The 24010-nt window shown below is 40.9% G+C and overlaps 2 protein-coding genes across 3 annotated transcripts in view; both read right to left on the minus strand.

Moving 5' to 3' along the window:
• The window catches only part of LOC309555747 (LIM zinc-binding domain-containing Nebulette), a 328664-nt gene that overhangs the window by 19361 nt on the left and 285293 nt on the right, over positions 1-24010 (minus strand). Inside the window, exons 5-6 of one of the 2 annotated variants that reach the window (XM_082257833.1) lie at positions 4673-4844; positions 731-823 (exon numbers count right to left, since the gene is read on the minus strand). In XM_082257833.1, the coding sequence (XP_082113959.1) occupies positions 731-823; positions 4673-4844 (265 nt within the window). The remainder of the gene's footprint in view (positions 1-730; positions 824-4672; positions 4845-24010) is intronic. The other variant, XM_082257832.1, reaches the window with a different exon arrangement.
• Positions 9913-24010, minus strand: part of LOC309555575 (nebulette-like) — a gene marked incomplete at its 5' end in the record, with an annotated part of 100411 nt that continues 86313 nt past the window's right edge. Inside the window, 5 exons of the mRNA XM_082257635.1 lie at positions 9913-10176; positions 10269-10361; positions 10795-10887; positions 15666-15770; positions 19697-19807. Coding sequence (XP_082113761.1) covers positions 10060-10176; positions 10269-10361; positions 10795-10887; positions 15666-15770; positions 19697-19807 — 519 coding nt within the window. The 3' untranslated portion in view covers positions 9913-10059. The remainder of the gene's footprint in view (positions 10177-10268; positions 10362-10794; positions 10888-15665; positions 15771-19696; positions 19808-24010) is intronic.

The following is a 24010-nucleotide window of genomic DNA, read 5'->3' on the forward strand; positions in this document are numbered from 1 at the left end:
TCAGATCTGGTACTCTTTATCCATCCTGGCAAGGATTTAAGAGAACATTTGAGCATAGGCCCTCTCACAGGAACCTTAAGCCTTGAGGGAAAGATGAAGAATCTCCACTCAAGGCCACCAGTCCAGCATATCTTATTATTACTGGACTGTTCCCTAGCCCAGACCTCCCTTAGGTCCACTTTATAGCTAAATCCAAAACATTTAATCTGCATATAAGTAGATGCTTCTAACTATCTAATAGTATTTGAAAGGAGCCCTGAGTGTGGCCATTGGTTGAATATGAGTCTGTGCCACTCAAAGGTATTAAAGAGTGGTCAGATCTAACAAGCTCTGCAAAGCATGCCATAAAACTGCATTTATAGCATATGACTATATAATATTAATACTAATATTAATAATAAATAATCTAAAGATCAAATAGGCTGCTAAGAGATGTGACTTTTTCAATGTAGCTATTATTTCCCCTTAATATATGTAAAAAAAAAATTGAACCTACAGTTTGTAGTATTTTATGTACCTATAGTAAATTGAATATGCTCAAGCATCTACGTTGTAGCTGAATAACAGAACCAACCCCCCCCCCCCCCCCGAGGAAAAACGATCCACTAAAAAAGTTATACACTGCAATGGGCTATTCTTTTAATGCACCATATGATGGCCATAGACACCTAAAATAATGTGTTTGCCTGTTTTGCCCTGGAATAAAAATAACAACAATGATTTGCTGTACCCGTTAACTTAAGAAGGCTCCGAGACTGAATATTGTCCTCCAGTGGGTCAATGTCGAAGATGGAGCCTGGGTCAGTGCGCCAAACTTTAAGGTCTTTTGATGAGAAAATGAAATATACAATGAAGGATAATAAAAGAAAGAAGAAAGAGAGAAAGTGAAAGACAAAAAATGAAAATACCAGTAGACAGGTACATATGAAATGTATAGAAGTTCATGGAAGAAGACAAACTCTGCAACTTTTGTGATGTGTCAGAGAAAGAAACAAAGGGATGGCGCTGCAACTAGGATTCAAGTACATGTAATCACAGACTTTGATAATCAAGCAAGGTATAGTAGAAGGATAGAACAGTAACCAGTTTTAGAATTTCCAAAAATAAATGTCCACAGCACTCTAGGACTTCTTAGAAGAGAGGATATTCACATGTCTCATTCCATTACATAAACCAAACATTAAAGGACTACGCCTCAATTCTATTTAATGGACATCATTCCTTTTTTCTCCCTTGGCTTACCCTACATTCGGCACTGGGGTGTACAAATGCAGCTTAACATTAAAGAGTTAATTATTCCATATAGCATACCGCTGTTTTAAATTTGTTGGCTATTATTAGTTCAGTGCATGGAAACAATGCTTTACATGAAAAAGTGTTTGTGTGAGGCAGCCTTAAAGTGATTGTAAAGTCTCAATTAAAAAAATAAAAATAAAAAATTACAAACATGTTACACTTACCTGCTCTGTGCAGTGGTTTTGCACAGGGCAGCCCAGATCCTCTCTTCTCAGGTCCCTCGTTGCTGCTCCTGGCCCCTCCCTCCTGTCGAGTGCACCCACAACAAGCAGATTGCTATGGGGGCACCTGAGCCGAGCTGCTGCTTCCTGTGTCCATTCAGACATGGAGCTGCCATTTGGCCCGCACCCTCTCTCTCCTGGTTGGCTAACTGATTTTGATTAGCGGCCGTGGGAGCAAATGGCACTGCGGCTGTGTCTCAGCCAATCAGGAGGGAGAGTCCAGGGTGACCGAGGGACTCATGGACATCGCTGGAGAGAGATGGGGCTCAGGTAATTGTTGGGGGGGGGGGGGGGAAGCTGCTACACACAGAAGACTTTTTATCTTAATGCATAGGATGCATTAAGATAAAAAAAACCTTCTAACTTTACAACTCCTTTAAGCCAGACATAGACAGTTTGAATATCGGCCAGTTCAGCAGGGACCGGCCAAGATTTGAACCATGTACGGGCAGGCTGATTATACCCAAGTTATTCGATCAATCAACTTTGGTACAAGCAGCATGTCCGATTTTTCATTATCAGCTAAAGCCATTAGCAATAATCACTGTGTGTTCTCCTGGCACAGACGGCACCCCACTGCCCCCCCCCCCCCCCACCAGGAGAACACAACAGCTCCACAGGAGGGATTCCCCCATCAACACTGACAATGTTGATGGGGGGATCAAGCAGTTCCACCCTTGGTGGAAGGAAAGAAAATCGTATCATCTATGGCCAGCCTTGAACCTTGTCGGTGGTGTATAGGTCTATGGCCACCCACCTCATGGATGGTCCTATAGAGTGGTGTGGATTTTGGGAAGGTAGATGATGAAGCTCTGTGCATGAAAAGAAAGTTTTTAAAACTCCAGCTAGTCGGATAGCATTGATCCTTTTACCGGAGTATGACAAAAAAACATATCTAATGTTTTCAGGGCTCTGGTAGTGTTAGATCTGCTAGTTTCAGTTTTTGTCCTAAAGTTATATTGGTATTCCTGTGTCTGTTGTGCCTGCAATGGCAAAAAAAATCTAACAAGCCACCACATCGTTCTATAGAGAAGCAACAAGTTCACTTACAGTAACTCCCATCACCACCTAGATGCACATGCTAAAATTTCTTTCATTTCCTCGCTGCTCAATTTGGCTAAAGGGAGAGAAAACTGAAACTGGGACACAGACAGCAATAAAAAGCTGAAAAAAGTTCTAGCATTCCACTACTAAATAAAAAAAGCATTTTTATTTCTGTCTGTGTTGCTGTTGGAGAATTATGCTTACTTCCTGTCTTGAACTGTTGTCACCAAGATATTAAGAGAGGGGAAATTGGAGACCTACAGTATATAGCAATCCTTTTTTTTTTTTTTTTTGGGGGGGGGGGGGGATTTACTTAAGCCTCTCAGGAGCAACAGACTAAAATATGTTGCCTTTTATTTGTCACGTGTACAGCTGCTGGTTCATGGAGAGGTAATTGACTAATTCTTAGGGCCTATGTTAATGGAATTTGCAAATGCAAATTGTTTCCAGCTTTTCAATCTTAGTTGTTTCTGAAATCATTCTCATGTAGCAACCTCCTAGGTAGGTTGCTAGTATGATAGGTATATTTATTTATTTTTAACTCCTCTGTAATCATTGGAGCAGCTATTGATTTCTCTGGGCTGTTCTAGATCTTACAGGATGCATTCTGGAGGCTTCCAGAACATAGAGGGTTGGGAGAGTCAAATGGACAGCTTGAATATTTATTGTGCTGCCGCCAATCCCTGGGAGGTGTGCCCAGGGAGTTGGGGGAGGGATATAAATAGCTTGGGGTCTGGAGCAGCCCTGATCTTGTCCTGCTGGAGTAGTTCCTGGCCTCAGGGGCTGCTGTCCCTTTGAGGCAGTTATGCTGGAGTCTGCTGGTGTTCATCCAGGTCCAATAGCAGTGCTGGGGAGCCTATTTCTAATTACCTTTGGAGTTAACTGAGCAGTTTCACCTAAGGATCTGGTCTGGAGAATAAGTGCCTAGTGGAGGCTGGAAGGTGTTTAGCTGCCTAGGGACATTGTGAGTGCTGAACTGAGCACAGGATCCTAGTGACTGTGTGCTGTTCTACTTTTGGGGTGCCAGCGGTAACTCTCCTACAGGACCTCTGTTCTGGCCTACCACTTTGTTTCTGGCTTAAAGTGATTGTAAAGTTTTGTTTTTTTTTCTATTTAAATAACAAACATGTTATACTTACCTCCTATGTGTAGTTGGTTTTGCACAGGGCAGCCCAGATCCTCCTCTTTTGGGGTCTCCCTTCGGCTCTCCTGGCTCCTCCATCCTGTTGAGTGCCCCCACAGCAAGAAGCTTGCTATGGGGGCACCCAAGCTGAGCTGCAGCTCCATGTATCCATTTACACACGGAGCTGCCGTTTGGCCCCACCCCCTCTCTCTTCTGATTGGTTTACTGAGTTTAAATGACAGCAGTGGGAGCCAATGGAACCGCTGCTGTGTCTCAGCCAATCTGGATGGTTGAGGCACTTGTGGACATTGTTGGATAGAGAGGGGGCTCAGGTCAGTATTACGGGGGCTGAGAGGAGCTGCTGCACACAGAAGGCTTTTTATCTTAATGCATAGAATGAATTAAGATTAAAAACCTTCTGACTTTACAACCCCTTTAAAGGTTATTCAATGAAGTTTCACCTAGTGAAGTATGGCCTCCTGTTCCAAGTCATCATTTTTGGAGCATCTCATACCACCCCAACCCCTCAAAAGTTCTACAAGCAATATATATTTAAAATACTTCTCCTAGACTGTTTAATGGAGCCAGAGTGAATGGAGTGTTGCCTGTATGATTGATAGCCTCTGCACTGTTTGGGGAAGAACCAGTTAAAATCAGTGGCTCCTACGGTGGTAGTGCTACACACAGTTCATTTGATCTGCAGTTTATCTCCTTCTGATTTGCAATTTGCATTTGACCTCCTTCATTCACCTTCTTTGAGTTTCTTTTGCGTTATCATTGACTTTTAGAGGTAGAGCAGAAGTCCTAACACGAACAAAAGCCCGTCAACACAATGTCTTGCCTGTGCAAAATTCACCTATCATGACCACCTTTTTTTCTTTCTTATATCAAAAGCTCCCTGAAATATTTTCATTATTATTGGTTGCTACCTTGAAGACAGATAAACAATAAACAACGTGAAAGAAGAAATTAATTTAATAAAACTCACCAACAATTACCCCCGGTCTCCTGTCCATCTCCACTACATGAGGGTGAACTCCCTTATAGGCAGCATCACTGACAATCTGTGTGTTTTTTCTTACTCGCTCCAACACTGGATCATCTGCAACTGGGGTGAAACCTCTGCCTTTTGTCTTCTCAAAATCTTCATGGTATTTTATCTAAAAACATATTAAAAAAAAAAAAGATACATTTAACTACAGGCTGAAATGACTCCCAACATGCTTAACAAAAATGGAATATTGTATATATTGTAGAACTTCAGTTAGTTCACTAGTCAGTCCACCCAAGCCTTGAGTACAGGTGGGCTGAACCAGCCACTGGCTTCTAGAGGCTCTAGAAGTGATGACTCCCAGGTCTGCCCACAAAACCATGGAGTCCTCCTATTGCGGCAAGGTGAGGCTCATTATTCCTAAAGAATTCTAAGTCATGCAGAATAAATATATAACAAGGAGAGTGAATGTTTCCAAATAAACACTGGGACAAGCAATTGGGCCCCAGAACATCCTTGCAGGGCTCAACGCTGGAGTAGGGTTGGAGGATGGAACCAAAAAGTCGCCACCAAAAAAAAAGGTCACACATTCTAATATTTCCTTGGCTTTGATTACGGCACGCATTCACTGTGGCATTTTTTCAATAAGCTTCTGCAATGTCACAAGATTTATTTATGTCCAGTGTTGCATTCATTTTTTACCAAGATCTTGTATTGATGATGGGAAAGTCGGACCACTGAGCAAAGCCTTCTCCAGCACATTGAAAAGATTCTCAATGAGGTTATGTTCTGGACTCTGTGGTGGCCAATCCATGTGTGAAAATGATGTCTCATGCTCCCTGAACCACTCTTTCACAATTTGAGCTCAATGAATCCTGGCATTGTCATCTTGGAATATGCCCGTGCCATCAGGGAAGAAAAAATCCATTGATGGAATAACCTGGTCATTCAGTATATTCTGATAGTCAGCTGACCTCATTCTTTAGGCACATGCAGTAACGATCCAATAGGACAGTTACTGCATGCTTAGTTTAGTTAGTTGCTTAGTTAATTCCAGGTGGCGACTTTTTTTTTTTTGGCCAGGTAGTGTATTTCCCTCTCTCCCTGATGGTTTTTTGTAGTTATTTTATATTATGGAAATGTAACAGGAGGAGCTGTTACAAATAAAGGTGGGCAGAACACCCACAACTCCCAGCTGGGCAGGAACAGTGTCAAGAATTATGAAAAGTAGAATTCCCTATTGGAGTGTCCCAAAACATTTAGGAAGCCAAGGGCTGACTCAGCCTTCTATCTGTAACCGAAATACAGCTTTTGGGTGGACTGACCCTTTAATGTACAAATAGTCTGCCTTTTTTTATCAATTTGTGTTTAGTAATGAACCTAATTAGTTAATAAGGCCATAATCCATAGTAACTAGTTGGCTTTAACAGTTTAGCACAGTCACACTAGGGAAAATCATGCTCTGATTGGTAAAGTGGAATTCTCTAATAAAATAAAGCCAATATCACAGAATAGACAGACACTTGTTCAGACTTGTGTCACACACCATGCACCACTCTCACTCTGTGTCAGGTTCAGTCTTTTGGTGTTAATTAAAAATTCACAGAAATAAGTTAGTGAACACATTTTATTAGGTTTCAGTTGTCATATTCAGCATTCCTGTGCAGCTTACTAGTTTCGACATCGCAAAGCTGTGAACTTGTCCCAGTGAGGATAGTTAATGTGGATTAAGAGTATAAAGTGACGGTGATAAACATGCCCTGCTAACTGCAGAAATATGCTGCTTCCTACCATTGATATTTTGTTTTGTGTTTCTTTCACATGTCTCAATTCTGGTGTATCTAGAATGAGACTAGGTCTACCTTTCTGTTGCTGCAAATCACTGCTGTACTTCACCTGTAAGAAAACACATATTAGATTCGCAAGTCTGCACATAGCATATCACAACTGACTTGACTCTAGAAGCATCCACTAGACTATGTCCATAAAGCACTGTAATACGCACATGGGACTGCTCCATGTATACCCCTAATATAAAAGTTCACATGGTGCTACTTCCATGGGCATCCGCAGGTAGGGGCAAGGGGGGGGGGGGGGCAAATGCCCCCCTTGGAATCTCAACTTCCCCTTTTAAGTGGTTGTTAAGCCACTTTATACCATCCTGTCTGTTCTGTTTAATAATCATGTGTGCCTGTGTGTCTGTGATTTAAAAAAATAAGCTGTTCTTTACCAGTTTTCAGAGGGCTGAGCGCCGCTCACGTGACCCGTCGGCTCTCTCCTCTCTCCGGCTGACAGCTGCCTGCAGTGGGCGGGGCCAAGGATTCCTCACTGATGTCAGTTGGGAGGGGAGGAGGAGGGGAAGAGGAGAGGAGGAGAGGAGGAGAGAGGTGGCGGGTCACGTGAGCAGCGAGTGGCACTCTATACCTGTAAAGAATGGCTTATTTTTTTATAAAAAAACAGACACAGGGGCACACAGGATTATTAAACAGACTTTAGACAGTATATGAAACTTTAAATGAAACTACAGCAGCAGGAGAGGAAGGGGGGTGGGCACTGACAAAGGAGCAGACAGGCAGGGAGGGAGGGGGGGGAGAGAGGACAGAGGAGGACAGGAGGGCTGCGGATGATGGAGGCACGTAAACTGACCACAGTGTCAGGGCTCAGCAGCCATGGTATACTGTGGTCAGTTTACAGAGGGGAGGACATAGCCAGGCAGGAACAGCCAGGTATTTTAGGTAATAGAAGGGGCCAAATTACACAGCAAAGCACTGTGCTGTATAACATGCTTTAAGGGAATATACTCAAAATAAGTATAATGACTAAGCCCCTCCCCTTCATGACATTGTTGAAAAGGGGCGGAGCATGGGTGACCTTAAAATGATGCCCCCCCCCCCTGAAAAAAGTTCTGCAGACGCCCATGGCCACTTCCTCCCTCAATGAAGTGTGACATAGGCTCATGTCACACAAACGTTCTTGTAGCTAAATTAAAATCTCATCAGTAACATGGTTTCTAACAAATTACATACTTGTTGCTATGGAGTGGATCCTTTGCAAGCTTGACCAGAGAGATATCAGTTGCTGCTCCCTTACTAGCATGGTCTTACTGGCCCCTCTAAAGTCTGTAAGACAGTAAACTGGCCTTTTGTTTAAAAAGTATGGAGACCCCTGGGGTAGGCCAACGAGGGAGGGATTTTATTGAGATAAGTAGAAGCTTATCTTTTGAGATACATCACATCACGTGACATGGACCTTAGAATGATAGTGATAACTCCCAGTATGTTGGTTTTCAGTGCTGCTATTTTTCAAACAGGGCATTGCTCTGGTGTTCCCTAAATCTTTGCATTGCTTTAATTATCCTATTGGGCACCAACTTTTTCAGGCTTTTTTATGCCAAAATTGACACCAAAAGCCCTCTATCCAGCACTGAGATCCATTAAATCAGGATCTCGGTGCTAAGAACAAAGTCCACTAATTACATTACATCCCCAGCCAGATTTTAGCTAACAACATGATTACAGAAGAATTGAACCTTTCATTAAATCAGCTAAATACATCAAAAAAAAGGTGTTCAATGTCTTATAGTTCACTTTCATTCTAAAGCAGCAACAGCCTGAATAGAAAAGTCTGCCCATCCTAGCAGCTACAGAGTGGGACCCTTGCTTACTGTCTAGAAGCAGTGGTCACTCTGCTGAGGTCTGATGCACCCCTTACTATGTCAGACCTATAGCTCTGAAATCTGCTAAGCTCATACTCCCTACGGATTGGAGAGCTCTAGCCCTGTCTATGCAGGGGGCGCGTTTGACCTCTGCAGAGAGATCCCTGCAAGCAGGAATAATGTTGGACCTTTGCAGAGAGATCACCACTTTCACATAAGGACAGAGGTCCCACTCTGCAGAAAGCAGGCAGGGGACAGGCTTTTCTACTCAGGCTGTTGCTGTTTTCTAAAGAAGCAAACATTAAGAGTTTTAACACCTTTTGATTTGATTCACCTGGAAGTTATTTATCTTAAAGCGGAGTTCCACCCTAGTTATACATTTTTTAATAAAAATACCCCCGGGACAGTCAGGGCTAGCACATTCCACAATGGCTAGCCTCTGATCTGTCCCGGGTTGCACTTACCTTTCAGGAGAAATACTTACCTTGAAATTGTCTTCTCCAGCGCTGCCATCTCAGGTGTGGGCAGCTTGAAGCCAGCGCGATCCTCTTCCGCGTCCTCTTCGGTCCTCTTCCTCCTTCTTCGGTCCCACGATGCACTGCACCGGCCCCGACGTCACTTCCGGGTCGCGCGCATCATCCCTCCACAGCTTCTGGGCATGCCCAGAAGCTGTTTAGAAGGGAATGACGCGCGCGCCCCGGAACTGACGTCGGGGCCGATGCAGGCGCAATGATTCCTGGGAGCGATGACGTTCAGCTCCCAGGAATCATTGCAAAAGCCAGGAAGTGACGAATCGCCGTGGCCGCCGAGGGGAGGAAGAAGGAAGTAAGGTGAGTATATTTTCTTTAAAAGGTAAGTGAAAAAAAAAAAAAATTGCGATTATCCATTTGTTTTTCAGGTGACCGGGAGCGAGAAGATGGAGGTAAGTATAAATTTCGGGTGGAACTCCGCTTTAACTTCAATTGGGCCTTCATTTTACGTAACAAACACTTTTGACCTCCATAGTCCACTTAATGGATGTGCACAGCTACACTACTATGATCTATTGTCTACCGCTGGTCATCCTCTAATGTACATCAACAGCAACTTGCCGAGCTAATATTTTCTTGGTTCTTTTTAACTCTTTCCATCTCCGGAGTAAGACTGACTGCTGTGACCTTTCCAATTTTCTCTTTATAGTGAACCTGAAAAAAAAAATTGAATTCAATTATAATTTTTAGCTTTTCAGTGAGACTGTCGATTGCATGCCACTTATTAAACCCGAACTCCAGGCAGATAAAAAAAAAAAACTGTTTAATGCAGGTATGTGGTAATTAACAAAATATCACCTGTATTTTTTTAAAACTAGGAACTATTTTAAGTATATGAATCTGACCTAGTATCAGTCTACTGTAGTCCCGACTCCCTATACAGTAGAACTCAGACTGGAAAAGTCGGAAAAAGCATAAGAAGCCAATCGGTAACAGCATAATAGATTGCCGTGGTATTTTAGACTTCTTGGCCACTGTAAAAGATAACTTAAGGTCCTCTGTGTAATCACATTTCTAAAGCTAAAATTCAAAGAAACAGCTCATGGGTTGCTGGGGATGTGGGGAGGGGGAGTATTGAAGCAAACCCATTGATTTTTCCTACATAAGTACAGGTTTGCTTTAAGAAATTGTAGGTGACACACAGCAAAAGCCCTGTAGCTAAGTGAACTGTGTTACAAGAGTAAAGACTAATTGCAATATCAATCTATGGCACACGCTCTTGCCGTGCTGAAATGCTCCTGGTTCTTCTTAGCAAGTTCCATTTCTGGCGTCATGCTGATTGGTGTAGCTTTTCTCAGAGGCTCTTTATATTGGACCTGTCGATCAGCAGAAAAGTACATGGGTCAACATAGCACTAGGAAGCCTTCAATACAAAACTTCCTGAATTAGACAGGTCAATTCCACTTACATTGCTAATGTTCTTTTGGATCTCTTTTACTCTCTGGATTTCTGGCAGGTCGGGTATGGCTGTAGCAGGTCCAATTTCGTCTTTATACTTCACCTGCAACAATCCATGAAGGCATAAATGAGTAAATGTAATTCATATGACAGAGAGTACCTGACAAAGCAGTGGTATTACTCTATCTCCACAGGTGTGCACAGCCTACCCTATTAGGGAGTGCACCTCAAAGCTCAGACACATATGTGTGTGTGCATGTGTATATATACTGATGGTGTCAGTAGAGCAGTGGAGGTGTCAGTAGGGCAGAGATTATTTTTTATTATTTTTTACAATTTAATTATTTTTTGCAATATTTTAAGCAGCCCGTTAGGGGGGCTTTGGTGAAATTTGAGAGGTTTAAACAGGGGGAATCTGCGCTACACAGAGGGATTAGGTTGTGCCCAGGTAAACCCTGTGCATAAACCAATGCCTATCCCTCTAATAAAATAACAGATCATTAAAAAATATAATCATTAAATTTGAACCAACTTACTGCACTGATATTTTTCTGGGTGATCTTCACTCTTTCCATCTCTGGCGTCTCTCTCATAGCGGTGCCAGCTCCCAATCCTTTTCTGTAGAGTACCTGGAAAACACCCACAATGTACCAGTTAAAATAGTGTAGTTTATTGCATGTGCAAACTTGTTATAGCTTTGCAGACATCATACTGATCTGCAAACTTGTTATAGCTTTGCAGACATCATACTGATCTATGGTTGCATATTTTTGGAAGGCAGAATAGACAGGAATATTTTATAAATGACAAAAAAGAAATTAAGTAGCTGGAGATATAGGGGCAGTTTTAACTAAAACTGGGGAGTGCAAAATCTGGTGCAGCTGTGCATGGCAGCCACTCAGCTTCTAACGTCAGCTTGTTCAATTAAGCTTTGACAAAAAACCTGGAAGCTGATTGGCTACCATGCACAGCTGCACCACATTTTGCACTCTCCAGTTTTAGTAAATCAACCCCTTAGTGACTGATATTAGGATGGGAGAAGCAGAAATAGGGCTTATTTCTTCTTCATGCCAGGTCACATTATCGTTCTATTTTAAGCCATTGTAAGGGAAAACTTTAAAATAGAGTCAAGGTGCAATTTAAAAGAAGTGTAAAAATGATGCCTACCTATAAGAGACCCCAAACAATTCATACCCCAATGGACACCAATGTATTTTTGCCAATAGAGTTCCCAACAAGTAACTGTATGTGTACTTAAAAAGAACATGGATTTGCTGTATGCTTGCAACCTACATGAGTATCCAATGTTTTATGATAATGTAACAAAAAAAACTGACGGAAACACTGTAAGCTTAGACCAGGGGCTCTGAGGCATTTCCAAAGATCCAGGCCTGGCTGTGCACACCATGAATTCTAAATGTGCTAAGTACATAGGCAGTTATGGTGCATGACGTTCCACATAAGAGCTTCTGTAGTCAGACTTTTATTTTTGCTTCTGACAAAAATTTGTAAAGCTGTTAGAAAGGCACTGGAAAGCAGTGTATGGCTTTTGATTTTGATTTTTTTTTTAATATCATCTTTATTTTAGTTTTTCCAAAAACAAAAGAAAAAAGGCACATAAGAATCAGTATAAATAATATGTGAACAACAATTGCCCTCATTTCAGTAACTTCAAGTGTACAAATGGAGAAAAACAACTCTAGAGAGACATACATAACCATTCTTATTGGCATTTTTATTGGCATTCTCAGGTTCCAGAGCTTCATGAAAACAACTCCTAGGTACACTCAAATGAGTGATACCATCTTATGCAAGATCAGTATAACCCCCCCCCCCCCCCCCCAAAGTCCTTTCTTGTATTAACAGAGGCATGGACTCCAGAGAGAGAGATATCATTTTGCCCCTGTACAGATCATTAGTAAGACCTCATCTGGAATATGCAGTTCAGTTTTGGGCACCAGTTGTTAAAAAGGAGATGGGGGAACTGGAGAAAGTGCAGAGAAGGGCAACCAAACTACCAAACTGATAAGAGGCATGGAGGAGCTCAGCTATGAGAAAAGATTAGAGGAACTGAATGTATTCTCTCTTGAGAAGAGGTGATTAAGGTAGGATATGATCAACATGTGTAAATACATAAGGGGTCCATATAGTGAACTTGGTGTTGAGTTGTTCACTTTAAGGTCAACACAGAGGACAAAGGGGCACTCTTTACGTCTAGAGGAAAACAGATTTAATCTCCAAATACGGAAAGGTTTCTTCACCGTAAGAGGTGTGAAAATGTGGAATAGACTCCCTCCAGAGGTGATTCTGGCTAGCTCACTAGATTGCTTTAAAAAAGGCCTGGATTCTTTCCTAGGTGTACATAATATAAATAGGTACTAACATTTTTTTTAGGTAAAGTTGATCCAGGGAATATCCAATTGCCTCTCGGGGGATCAGGAAGGAATTTTTTTCCCCTGCTGTAGCAAATTGGTTAATGCTTTGCTGGGGGGGTTTTTTTCGCCTTCCTCTGGATCAACTGAGGGTATAGGATTGTGTATATGGGATTGTATGGTTGGATTTTCAATATTGTTTTTTTTTGTTGTTTGTTTTTGGTTGAACCAGATGGACTTGTGTCTTTTTTTCAACCTGACTATTGAACTATGTAACACTGCTGCCCAAGCTGTGGGTATGGCAGCAGGGCTTGAGGTTCCCCCTCACCGTGACTGGCCAATAAATGTGCCAACTAAGTCACAGCCGAGGAACTGATGTTAATTCGTCAAAACCAAAACACACCACAGATACAAAAATTAAAAAAGGGGGTCTCTCCCCTTAAAGGGGCAAGCAAATAATAGACCAAAAAAAAAAAAAAAACAAGCAGCTCTAACAAGTGATATTCCCGTCACGTCTGTGTCTAGGATAGGAAGGTTCTGATGTTCAGGCTTGTTGGTTCGCTTGGACAAGTTGCAAAAATGATGGGTCGGCTAACGCTAGAAGCGCAATATCTAAACTAGAGGAGACTGTGACCCAGCAGCATATCGTTTCCAGGGTGCCCAAATGGAGTCAAAGCGGCCCTGGTTTCCCCTACAGGTGGCTATCCAGCGTATGGCTTTGAAATTGAATCTGACAAATCTGTGTTCTTTTTTCTTTACTAAAGCACTTCCAAAGCAAGCCTCTCTTCTTCTGAAGGCTCCTAATAGAAACCAATCAGCTTCCAGGTTTTAGTCTCAAAGCTTAACTGAACAAGCTGAAGTTAAAAGCTGATTGGCTACCATGCAGAGCTGCACCAGATTTTCCACTCTCCAGTTTTAGTAAATCAATCCCATAGTGTTTGATATGCGTCTAACTCCACCACTCCTGTACACCAATTCACATACTCTTCAGCATTAGTGGTCTCCTCTTTTGGAACCAAATTTCTCTGTCCTTTTTTCCTTCACTGTTGTCCCTCTTTGTATATGAGTATAGAGAGCAAAAATAATTGTCACATGGTTCCTTTTTAGTAGCTAACTAAAACTATTAAAAATCATTTACAGTTTTAAAGTTCCTTTAAAATGTTAGTAAAGGATAACTATAACTATTTTTCAAAAATTCTCCCTCCATTTCCTCCTACTGCCCCTGTATACTCTGTATAAAAAAGATCTGTGTACTTCTCTTTTTTTTATTTTACTCTGATCCAGTCCGGTCTAGTCTGGTCATGTAATTCAGCAGCTCTGGCTCCCCTATCACCCATAGGCTTCCATGGCCCATCCATTGTCAGTGCTCCCTCCTCCCCCTTGCAGCAGCAGTGCACTGAAACAAAGAGCGTCTTCATCACATGACCGGACTGGACTGGATTAAAAAAGATAAGAACACAGATCTTTTTTATATATGGTATGTAGGATAGGTAGGGGGATAGGGGAGGGACACTTTTAAGAATAGATATACAATATATTGTCAAAAGTATTGGGACGCCTGCCTCTAAATGCACATGAACTTTATTGGCATCCCAGTCTTAGTCTGTAGGGTTCAATATTGAGTTGGCCCACCCTTTGCAGCTATAACAGCTTCAACTCTTCTGGGAAGGCTGTCCTCAAGGTTTAGTAGCGTGACAATGAGAATGTTTGACCATTCTTCCAGAAACACATTTGTGAAGTCAGGTACTGATGTTGGACGAGGAGGCCTGGCTTGCAATCTCTAGTCAAATTCATCCCAAAGGTGTTTTATCAGGTTGAGGTCAGGACTCTGTGCAGGCTAGTAAAGTTCCTCCACCTAAAACTCGCTCATCCATATCTTTGTGAACATTGCTTTGTGGATTGGTTCAAATATTTGGTGGAGGGGGATTATGGGGTGGGGCTGTTTTCAGGGGTTGGGCTTTGCTCCTTATTTCCAGTGAAGGGAACGCTTAAGGTGTCAGCATACCAAGACACTTTGGATTATTTCATGCTCCCAACTTTGTGGGAACAGTTTGGTGGTGGCCCCATCCCGTTCCAACATTATTGCGCACCAGTGCACAAAGCAAGGCCCCTAGGGTAGGCCAACTCAATATTGAACCCTATGGAGTAAGACTCGAATGCCTTTAAAGTCCATGTGGGTGTAAAGGCAGGCATCCCAATACTTTTGACAATATAATGTAGTTAGCCTTATCTTCCACTTTATCACTGCACATGTAGAAGGAACATTAAAGCTCCAATAGCCACTAAAAGATATCACTGTGACAATACTTTTCATGTGTTCTGCCATTGCTTATATGGTACATCCTTTTTTTGCTTGCTACCCTCTTTGTAAAGAACTCTATGTATATATACTCTTTCACTTCCACAGGTGTTACACAAATCTCTTCATCCAACCTATAGATTATTGCATTTAATCATTTGGAAAGTGAATATAAGGGCTCTTTCACACGGGCGATCAGTTTTTATTCTCCGCTCCGGTCCTTTTTTTTTTTTTTTCACGGAGCGGATGACACTTGTGTCATCCGCTCCGTATGTCCGCATATCATCCCATCCGTTTGCGGATGATATACGGACATAATGTATGTCTATGGGCATTGCGATGTCAGCGGATGACACCGCTGACATCCGATTTTGCTTCCTTTCCGTTTTTTGAACGGAGGAAAAATAGGGTTCTGTTCCGTTCCAAAAAACGGAACAGAACTGAAAGGAAGAAAATCGGATGTCACCGGATAGTCATCCGCTGACATCCGAAATGCCATTGACTTACATTATGTCCGTAAATCATCTGCAAAAAAATAGGATGATTTGCGGACATACGGAGCGCCCGTGTGAAAGGGCTCTAAAGGAAAAGTAGTGTTACAAAAGCACCTTTGTACTAAACCAATAATTTTTCACATAATAATTATTTATGTCCCATGTTATGGAGGGAGTGTCTTTTGTCTAGAAAATTTGTGCAAATATCCTAAAAAGTTGGGAGGTGTGGTGGTTATACTTACAGCACTTATTGATTTCTGTGCATTCTTTACTCTTTCCATCTCAGGAGTATCAGCCCCTAAAGAATACATAGACATCATCTTCTCTGCTTCATCCTTGTATTTTTTCTGTAGATAAAATAAAAAACAGAAACATTTTTGTAAGGAAAAAAAAGCATAAGAATGTATTATACCAACTTCACTCCTAGAATCTTAAGTCTCCCTAAAGTAAACCTTTGCCCATGCAGCAGCAAATATTTAAAAATTTCATCTAGAAAAATTAACAAATTTGGCAGCTGTATGATATTTTTGCTTTTAAAATGTTATAGAAAATATCTGTAAACAGAATGAATAAATAAATAGAAAGCAGAATCCTACTCCCACAGTTGATCCAGAGGAAGACAAATAAAACCCTATATAAAGCATGGTCCAATTTACTCCAGCAGGGGCAAAAATAAATTCCTTCCTGATCCCCCCAGAAGGCAATCACGTATTCACACTCTCTGGTGTTATTACCCATAAATGTTAATATCCAGTTATAATTTGTGAATTTAGGAATGTATCCAGCTTTTTAGAACAATCCACTGAGCTGGCCAGAACTAGTTTCCGAGGGAGTCTATTCCACCCTTTCACAGCTCTTACTCAGAAGAAGCCTTTCCATATGTGTGAAACAGACCTTTCTTTTGGTGCTATTTGATCACCTTTGCGATTTTTATTTTTTGCGCTATAAACAAAAAAAGACGAACAATTCTGAAAAAAAAAACAATATTTTTTACTTTGTGCTATATACTGTAAGATTCCCCAAAAAAATAAATAAATAAATAAAAATCAAATGTATTTATCATTTTAGGCCAATTTGTATTCTGCTACAAATTTTTGGCAAAAAAAATCCCAATAAGTGTATATTGATTGGTTTGCGCAAAAGTTATTGCGTCTACAAACTAGGGGAAAGATTCATTATCATTCGCGGTCCCACAAAGTGACGTACAGTTACGTTGTTTCGCAGGACAGAGCCGACCTGCCGTAGTATATGTACTGCTGGCAGTCAGCAAGTGGTTAAGAGATCTTATCCTTTAATCCCCACTCTCTGAATACGGTCTTTTAGCCAGTTTTCTATCCATCCACAAATTTAATTTTTTAAACCTTTAGACTTTAACTTACACATTAGCTGTGTGAAGAGAACTGTGTCAAACACTTTTGAAAAGTTCAAATACATTATATCTTTTGTCTACGTTTTTGATTACTTCCTCACAAAAAGAAATCAGATTTGTTTGACAACTTCTGTGTTTTGTGAATCCATGCTGAATATTGCTTAAAATATTGTTTTCATCCTCAAATCGCCCTAATAAATAATAATTGATAAAACAATCAGGAGCAATCAGTCATTGCTTTTCTACATTCTTCTCTGAGCCAAAATTCCGCTTGCCAGGGCCTGGAAACAACCCTCAATCTCCTTTATTGCAACCAAACACAAGATCTCCTGGATGATGTTACAGGAGAAAATGGCTAGCATACTACAAAATAAAGTAGTGAGATTTGAGCAGATCTGGGAACCTTGGGCCAATTTTCAACATGTACCTATCTGACTGCCACCAATTATACTACGAATTCTAGTTACCGGTTACTGTACTCTTCTTCCTCCCCTACTAATTGTTACCCCTCTTAACCTCCCTGGCGGTATGATTATGTCTGGAATTACATACCAAAAGCGGTACAATTCTTTTCATGGAAATTTGGCGTTATTTATTATAGGCCTATAATTCTTAGTAATTACTGACTTAAACCTGACCAAAACAAGACTCTAGTAGACATCCCAGATGTGATAAATTTGAAACACAAACGCATGAATTATAATCGAATCAATAATATTATTTTATTATTTAATATATAATATATATAATAAAATTATATTATTGATTAGATTATAATTCATGCATTATATATTATATATAGATATATGTGTGTGTGTGTGTGTATATATATATATATATACACATATATATATATATATATATATATACACACACACATATATATATATATATAACGCATGAATTATAATTGAATCAATGATATAATTTATATATATATATATATATATATATATATATATATATATATATATATATATGTGTGTGCATATTATATATATATATATGCATATATATATATGTATATATATATATATGTATATATATATATATATATATATATATATATATATATATATACGCATATATATATATATATATACATACCGGTGTGTATATATATATATATGCATATATATATATATATATATATATGCATATATATATATATATATATATATATATATATATATATATATGCATGCATATATGCATATATATATATATATATATATATATATATATATATGCATATATATATATATATATATATATATGCATATATATATATATATATATATATATATATATATATATATATATATATATGCTTATATATATATATATATATATATATATAATATAAAGTGTGTTTTGTGTTTTGTGCAACGTTTTTTTTTTTTTGAATTTCCCTCCCTAGTTCCGCTCCCATGCAGCATTGCTGCTGCAGGGAACGGAACTAGGAAGTGATCGTACCAACGGAGGAGCGGCGGGACTCTCGGCTGGCGGTCGCAGCAATGAGAGATCATCGCTGGATCGCCAGGATAAGGTAAGAGAAGCTCCGCTGCGCTCTCTGCAATCCACCCCGAGCGTGACTCGGGGTTACCGCTCCTGATATGAAAAATCAACCCCGAGTCACGCTCGGGATTACCGCTAAGGTGGTTAATTTACAGCTCTTTCTCTCTCCCCCCCCACCTCCCATCTCCCTGCCCCACTTCCTCCGCCCCCCCCCCCTTTTTTTTTTTTTTTTTGATCTCTCCTCCCTTCTCCCCTTCCTGCCCCATGTCTCTTTGCCCTCCAAGGGACATGGGGAATGGGGACCCCCATAAGTATCGCAACCATGTACTGGTGCATGGGCCCTATTCTTAATGCTGACACCTTGGTACTACATTTAAGTAGCAGGTCAGAGACTTCTTGTTTTTCAATTCCCCTCCCATGGCTATATTGCAGCTACCTACTAAGAAAATGACTACCCTGACCCCCTTCCCAATAACAGGTGTGTGCTATTTCTTTTGAGAGCATAAACAAGATTGAATTCTGTTGTTACAATGTTCTTCATTTCTGCTGTATACTTGGAACAGTTAATGTATCTTATTGTTGTTATCAATAAAAAGTGATTGAAAGTAAAATATTGTTTTCTAGCAAAATCTCTTCTATGTGGTCTTTTATCAAACTCTCCAGTATCTTCCTGACTATAGAAATTAACTGGTCTATATTTACTAAAGACTTTGATCCCTTTGTAAATATAGGCACCAGATCAGCCTTACACCAATCTATAGTTACTGAGTCAGTCATTAAAGAGTCTCTAAACTACTACTGTTCCAGACCTTAAGGCTCCATTCACACCTGAGTGCATCATTTTAAGGCCTTTTTTGGGCTTTTTTCAGCTGTTTTTCGGGGTTTTTTTAGGCGTTTTTGGCAGGTGTTTGGAGGCATTCATTGACATGTAACAAAAACGCTTGTAATCTGCCAAAAAAGAAGCTCATGTACTTTTTTGAGCTTCAGGCGTTTTGCTTCAGACGATAAAACGATCATATGTGAACAGGGGCCATTGAAATGAAGAGGATTTTGCTTGTTGGGCGTTGTGAGACTTCAAAGATGAGTGTTCTACGAGCTGAAAAACGCTCAGGGCCTAACTTTTTGTGAAGTGCCTTTTTGATACAAACTAGCACAGTATATAATACAAACCAGCGCATGAAGCAAAGTCATCTGATTTGTGTGATAAAACCTTAGTTAATCATTTTCATTGACTGAAAATATAAAATTATTACACAATATTTAAAACACTGCATGGATCATGCTTTCGTTAATTGATCTTTAAGTGTCAAATTAGGCTTTTTGGTACTAATTGAGAATAGCACAATAGATAAACTCTGATTTCCAATGCAGACATCCAGTACCAACCTGGCTCATAAATTCCGTGACTTTCTTTGCATGCTGTATCTCCGGAAAGTCAGCATCTACTTGCATTCCCTTCCCTCTTATCTCTGTTTCTAAGTCTTTTTTGTATTCTTTCTAATGAAAAGGGAAAAGAAGAAGCATCTTTACATTTGGAGAAATCCTCTACATCCAGCTTAGACATAACCTTGTTCTTTGGAAGGCATCTACAGGAAAATTACTTGAATCTTCATCTTTGTCTTTCTCACAATGCATTCTATAACTAGTAAGACTTCCAATACAAAAACATAACTGACTTTATTTTACAGACTCCCAATGTCTATCTAATGTCATTTATAAACAGTTAACAGTTGAAAGCTGTTAACATGGATTTAATAGCATACTTTAAATATTTTCCCATGCATTACTTTAAAGCTGAATTCCAGGCTTGAGACAACGTTACCCTCGCAGTTTGCTTCTTTCCACGCTGGGTTAACTGCTCAGTTTGTCTAGAGAAGGGGTCTCCAAACTTTTTAAACACAGGGCCAGTTTACTATCCTTCAGACTTTAGGGGGGGGGGGGCAGACTGTGGCCATTGGGAGTAGAAATAAACCTGTCATCAGTGGGAGTAAACAATTCATCTTTGGTATTAGTGGGAGGAATACTGCCCCATCATTGGTGTCAGTTTGAGGAATAGTACCCCATTGTTGGCATCAATGGAAGAAATAGTGCCCCATTGCTGATGTCAGTAGCAGGAATCATGTCCCATTGTAGATGTCAGTGGGAGGAACAGTGTCTTGTATCAGTGGGAGGAAAAGTTCCCTAAGGGCAGGATAAAGACAAGGAAAGGGCTGAATCTGGCCCCTAGGTTGCAGTTTGAGACCACTGGTCTAGGCGATGATGAATAAGGTAATATACTTACCTTATTCCTCACTCTCCTGCAGGGAATACTCCTCTGCCACTGACTCTGAATAGTACAAAATTATAATGGAGAGCAGGGATGGGAATAAAACCCCAGCAAAACCCCTAGCAGATGTCCCGAACAGGGGAAATGTTCTAACCCGAACTGTGAACCCTATTGAAGTCTATAGGAGCCGAACAAAAGTCAAAAGTGCCCATTTTGAAGGCTTACAGGCAAGTAATTGGCCATAAAAGGGGTATGGGGGTCCAGATACTGCCCTGGGGGACATGTATCAATAACATTTTTTTTAAAAAAAACATTGTTTTTTCAGGAGCAGTAATTTTAATTATGCTTAAAATGCAACAATAAAAATTAAAAATTCCTTTAAATATAGTGCCTGGGGGTCCCCTATAAAGCCTATAAAGTGGTGCATTTGTAGCATGCATAAAACATGCTACAGCAAAAATTAAATTTCTAAAGAAAAAACAAGTCAAATTCCATTTAAAGCGGAATTCCACCCTAAAAAAAAAAAACTTTGCAGCATCAGGTAGAGTAAAAAAAAACCTAAAAAAGAATTGGATAGTTAATATTTTTTTTTTCACTTACCTTGTTTCAATAAAAATTAACATACCTTCCTTCCTCTTCCTCCTTATGCGGCCGCGGCCCCCAATGTCACTTCCTCCTTTGCATTGCGTCCCGGGAGATGAGCGTCATCAATCCCAGGATGCAATGGGAATGGCCGGCCGCTACTCTGATTGCCGATCACAATCTACAGCGAATGCGCAAGATTGCGATCGGCATTCTGGGTAGCTGAAACCAGGAAGAAGGACACAGCGGGGGACACAGCGGCTTCAGATGCCCACACCGGAGATGGCCGCGCTTTTCAATACATTTTAAAGGTAACATTTTATCTATATTCATTTACTGTACACTACTGTAATGTGGGGTTAGTGTTAGTGTAATTGGGGCTAGCTTAGGATTAGGGGGGTATTTTTAGCTAAAAAATGTATATGTGGCCGGAACTCCGCTATAAAATAACTTGCGGTTACAATAGCCGGCATCCGGCTATTGAAAATAAAAAAATTTAAAAAATGGCGTGGGGTCCCCCCGCAAAATCCATACCACACCCTTATCCGAGCATGCAGCCTGGCAGGTCAGGAAAGGGGAGGCGGCGAGTGCACCCCCCAAACCATACCAGGTCACATGCCCTCAACATTGGGAGTGGGTGCTTTGGGTCAGGGGGGCTCCCCCCCTACTCCAAAGCAGCTTGCTGGGGTCTGTGGATGGGGGGCTTATCGCAATCTGGAAGCCCTTTAACAAGGGTGGCCCCCCCGATCCCGCCCCCTGTTAATGAAACCCATTCAGCAAATGGGTAGGGGTACGATAGGGTTATAGAAAGTAATAACCACAAGAAAAATAAAAAACAAAAAATAGTGTCCCCCGATGTAAATCCATTGTCAATCACGCTGCCTGCCTGACCGGGAAAATAGAAAAAAAAAATGTAATATTCTGCTACATATTTTTGGTAAAATAAAATCCCAATAAGCGTATATTGATTGGTTTTCGCAAAAGTTATAGCGCCTACAAACTATAGGATATTTTAGTTTTTGCAGCAGACAAATCGGACACCTAACTGACACCTTTGACACTTTTTTGGGGACTAGTGACATTATTACAGTGATCAATGCTTAAAATATGCACTGTCACTGTACTAATGACACAAGCAGGGAAGAGGTTAACATCAGGGGCGAGAGTTAAGAGTTAATTGTGTGCCTGACCAGTGCTTTACTACTGTGGGGGGGGGGGGGTTTACTAGTGGAAGAAATGGATCAGTGTTTCTGCTTTGCAAGAACACAGGATCCGTGTCTTCTGTACTGACAGAATGACAATCTGCCTTGTTTACATAGGCAGACTGGCATACTGTCAGTGTACCGAACGTTCAGCGGGTGCCAGCAGACATCGGGTCTACATGTCCCGCTGTGTAAAATCCCAGCGGGAGCAAGCCTGCGCGGTGCACATTTGCAACCAAAACCCCGAAATGCACAATCATGTATATATACGTGATTCTGCACAGCGCGGCTGCCCTGTAGCAGTAAATCTGCTATGAGGCGGTTGGCAAGCGGTATAGGAAAGGCTGGAATTCACCTTTAATCATATGTTACTCTGCGACTCACAGTCTGTAAGTAGGAGGAGTATGCGGCTTGAGCTATGCACAGGAAGCACTGACACGTGTTACCACTACCATGGCATATAAAATGCCACTTTCTAGCTTGTAGGTAAAGGTTGCCATGATGGCAGTACACTAGGCACAGGGATGTCATGTGTGGGCTGTCATGTAATCCAGGAATGAATTGCCTGATGAGATCAAGATGGCAGCACAGAGACATTTGGGGTTGATTTACTAAAACTGGAGAGTGCAAAATCTGGTGCAGCTGTGTATGGTAAAGAATCAGCTTCTAACTTCAGCTTACTCAGTTAGGCTTTGACAAAATAAAAAGGAAAGGAAACACAGGCGCCACTCTAAGTGCAGTAACTTGAGATTTATTGTATAAGATCAAAGAAAAGGGTACTCACAAAGGTAATATAATGTAAAGCTCATAAACAACACTCCGGTAAGGATCAGGATGGCTGGAGCGGTAGTGGAAGACAGGCTGTAAACGGTAGCTGGCCACAATTCTTAGTCCCGGGGACACTCAGATGCCAATCCGTCGTCACTTCCGGAAGCGTGATTACGTCATGGCGCCAGCGATGCGTTCTCGGAGCATGCGCTCCTTCCTCAGGCTCCGAGAACGCGTTGCAGGCGCCATGACGTAATCACGCTTCCGGAAGTCATGACGGATTGGCATCTGAGTGTCCCCAGGACTAGGAAGTGCGGCCAGCTACCGCTTACAGCCTGTCTACCGCTACCGCTCCAGCCATCCTGATCCTTACCGGAGTGTTGTTTATGAGCTTTACATTATATTACCTTTGTGAGTACCCCTTTCTTTGGTCTTATACAATAAATCTCAAGTTACCGCACTTAGAGTGGCGCCTGTGTTTCCTTTTCAGTTGACTCCAAGCATCTTCTACTTGTCACTAGAGCTGCCTCAGGAGTGCATCTTGGGATTTTTTTTATGGACCTTTTTTATGGACCCTTTATGGACCTTTTTATATATGGACCTATAAATTGTCCCTTTATTTGACAACTATTAACTCTGTTTGTTGTGTTTTTAGCGACACTGGTGAAGTCCCTGGTGATACTTTTCTTCCCCGTTATGCGCCAGCTGTTTATTTTTAGACAAAATAAAAAGGAAGCTGATTGATTTCTATGCACAGCTGCACCAGAATTTGCACTCTCCAGTTTTAGTAAATCAACCCCCAGTGCATAGTCCAGGGGTCTTCAAACTATGGCCCTACAGTTGTTCCGGAACTACAATTCCCATCATGCCTAGTCATGTCTG

This window comes from Pelophylax lessonae, assembly GCF_965119305.1.
Source record: "Pelophylax lessonae genome assembly, chromosome: 5".
NCBI lineage: Eukaryota > Metazoa > Chordata > Amphibia > Anura > Ranidae > Pelophylax > Pelophylax lessonae.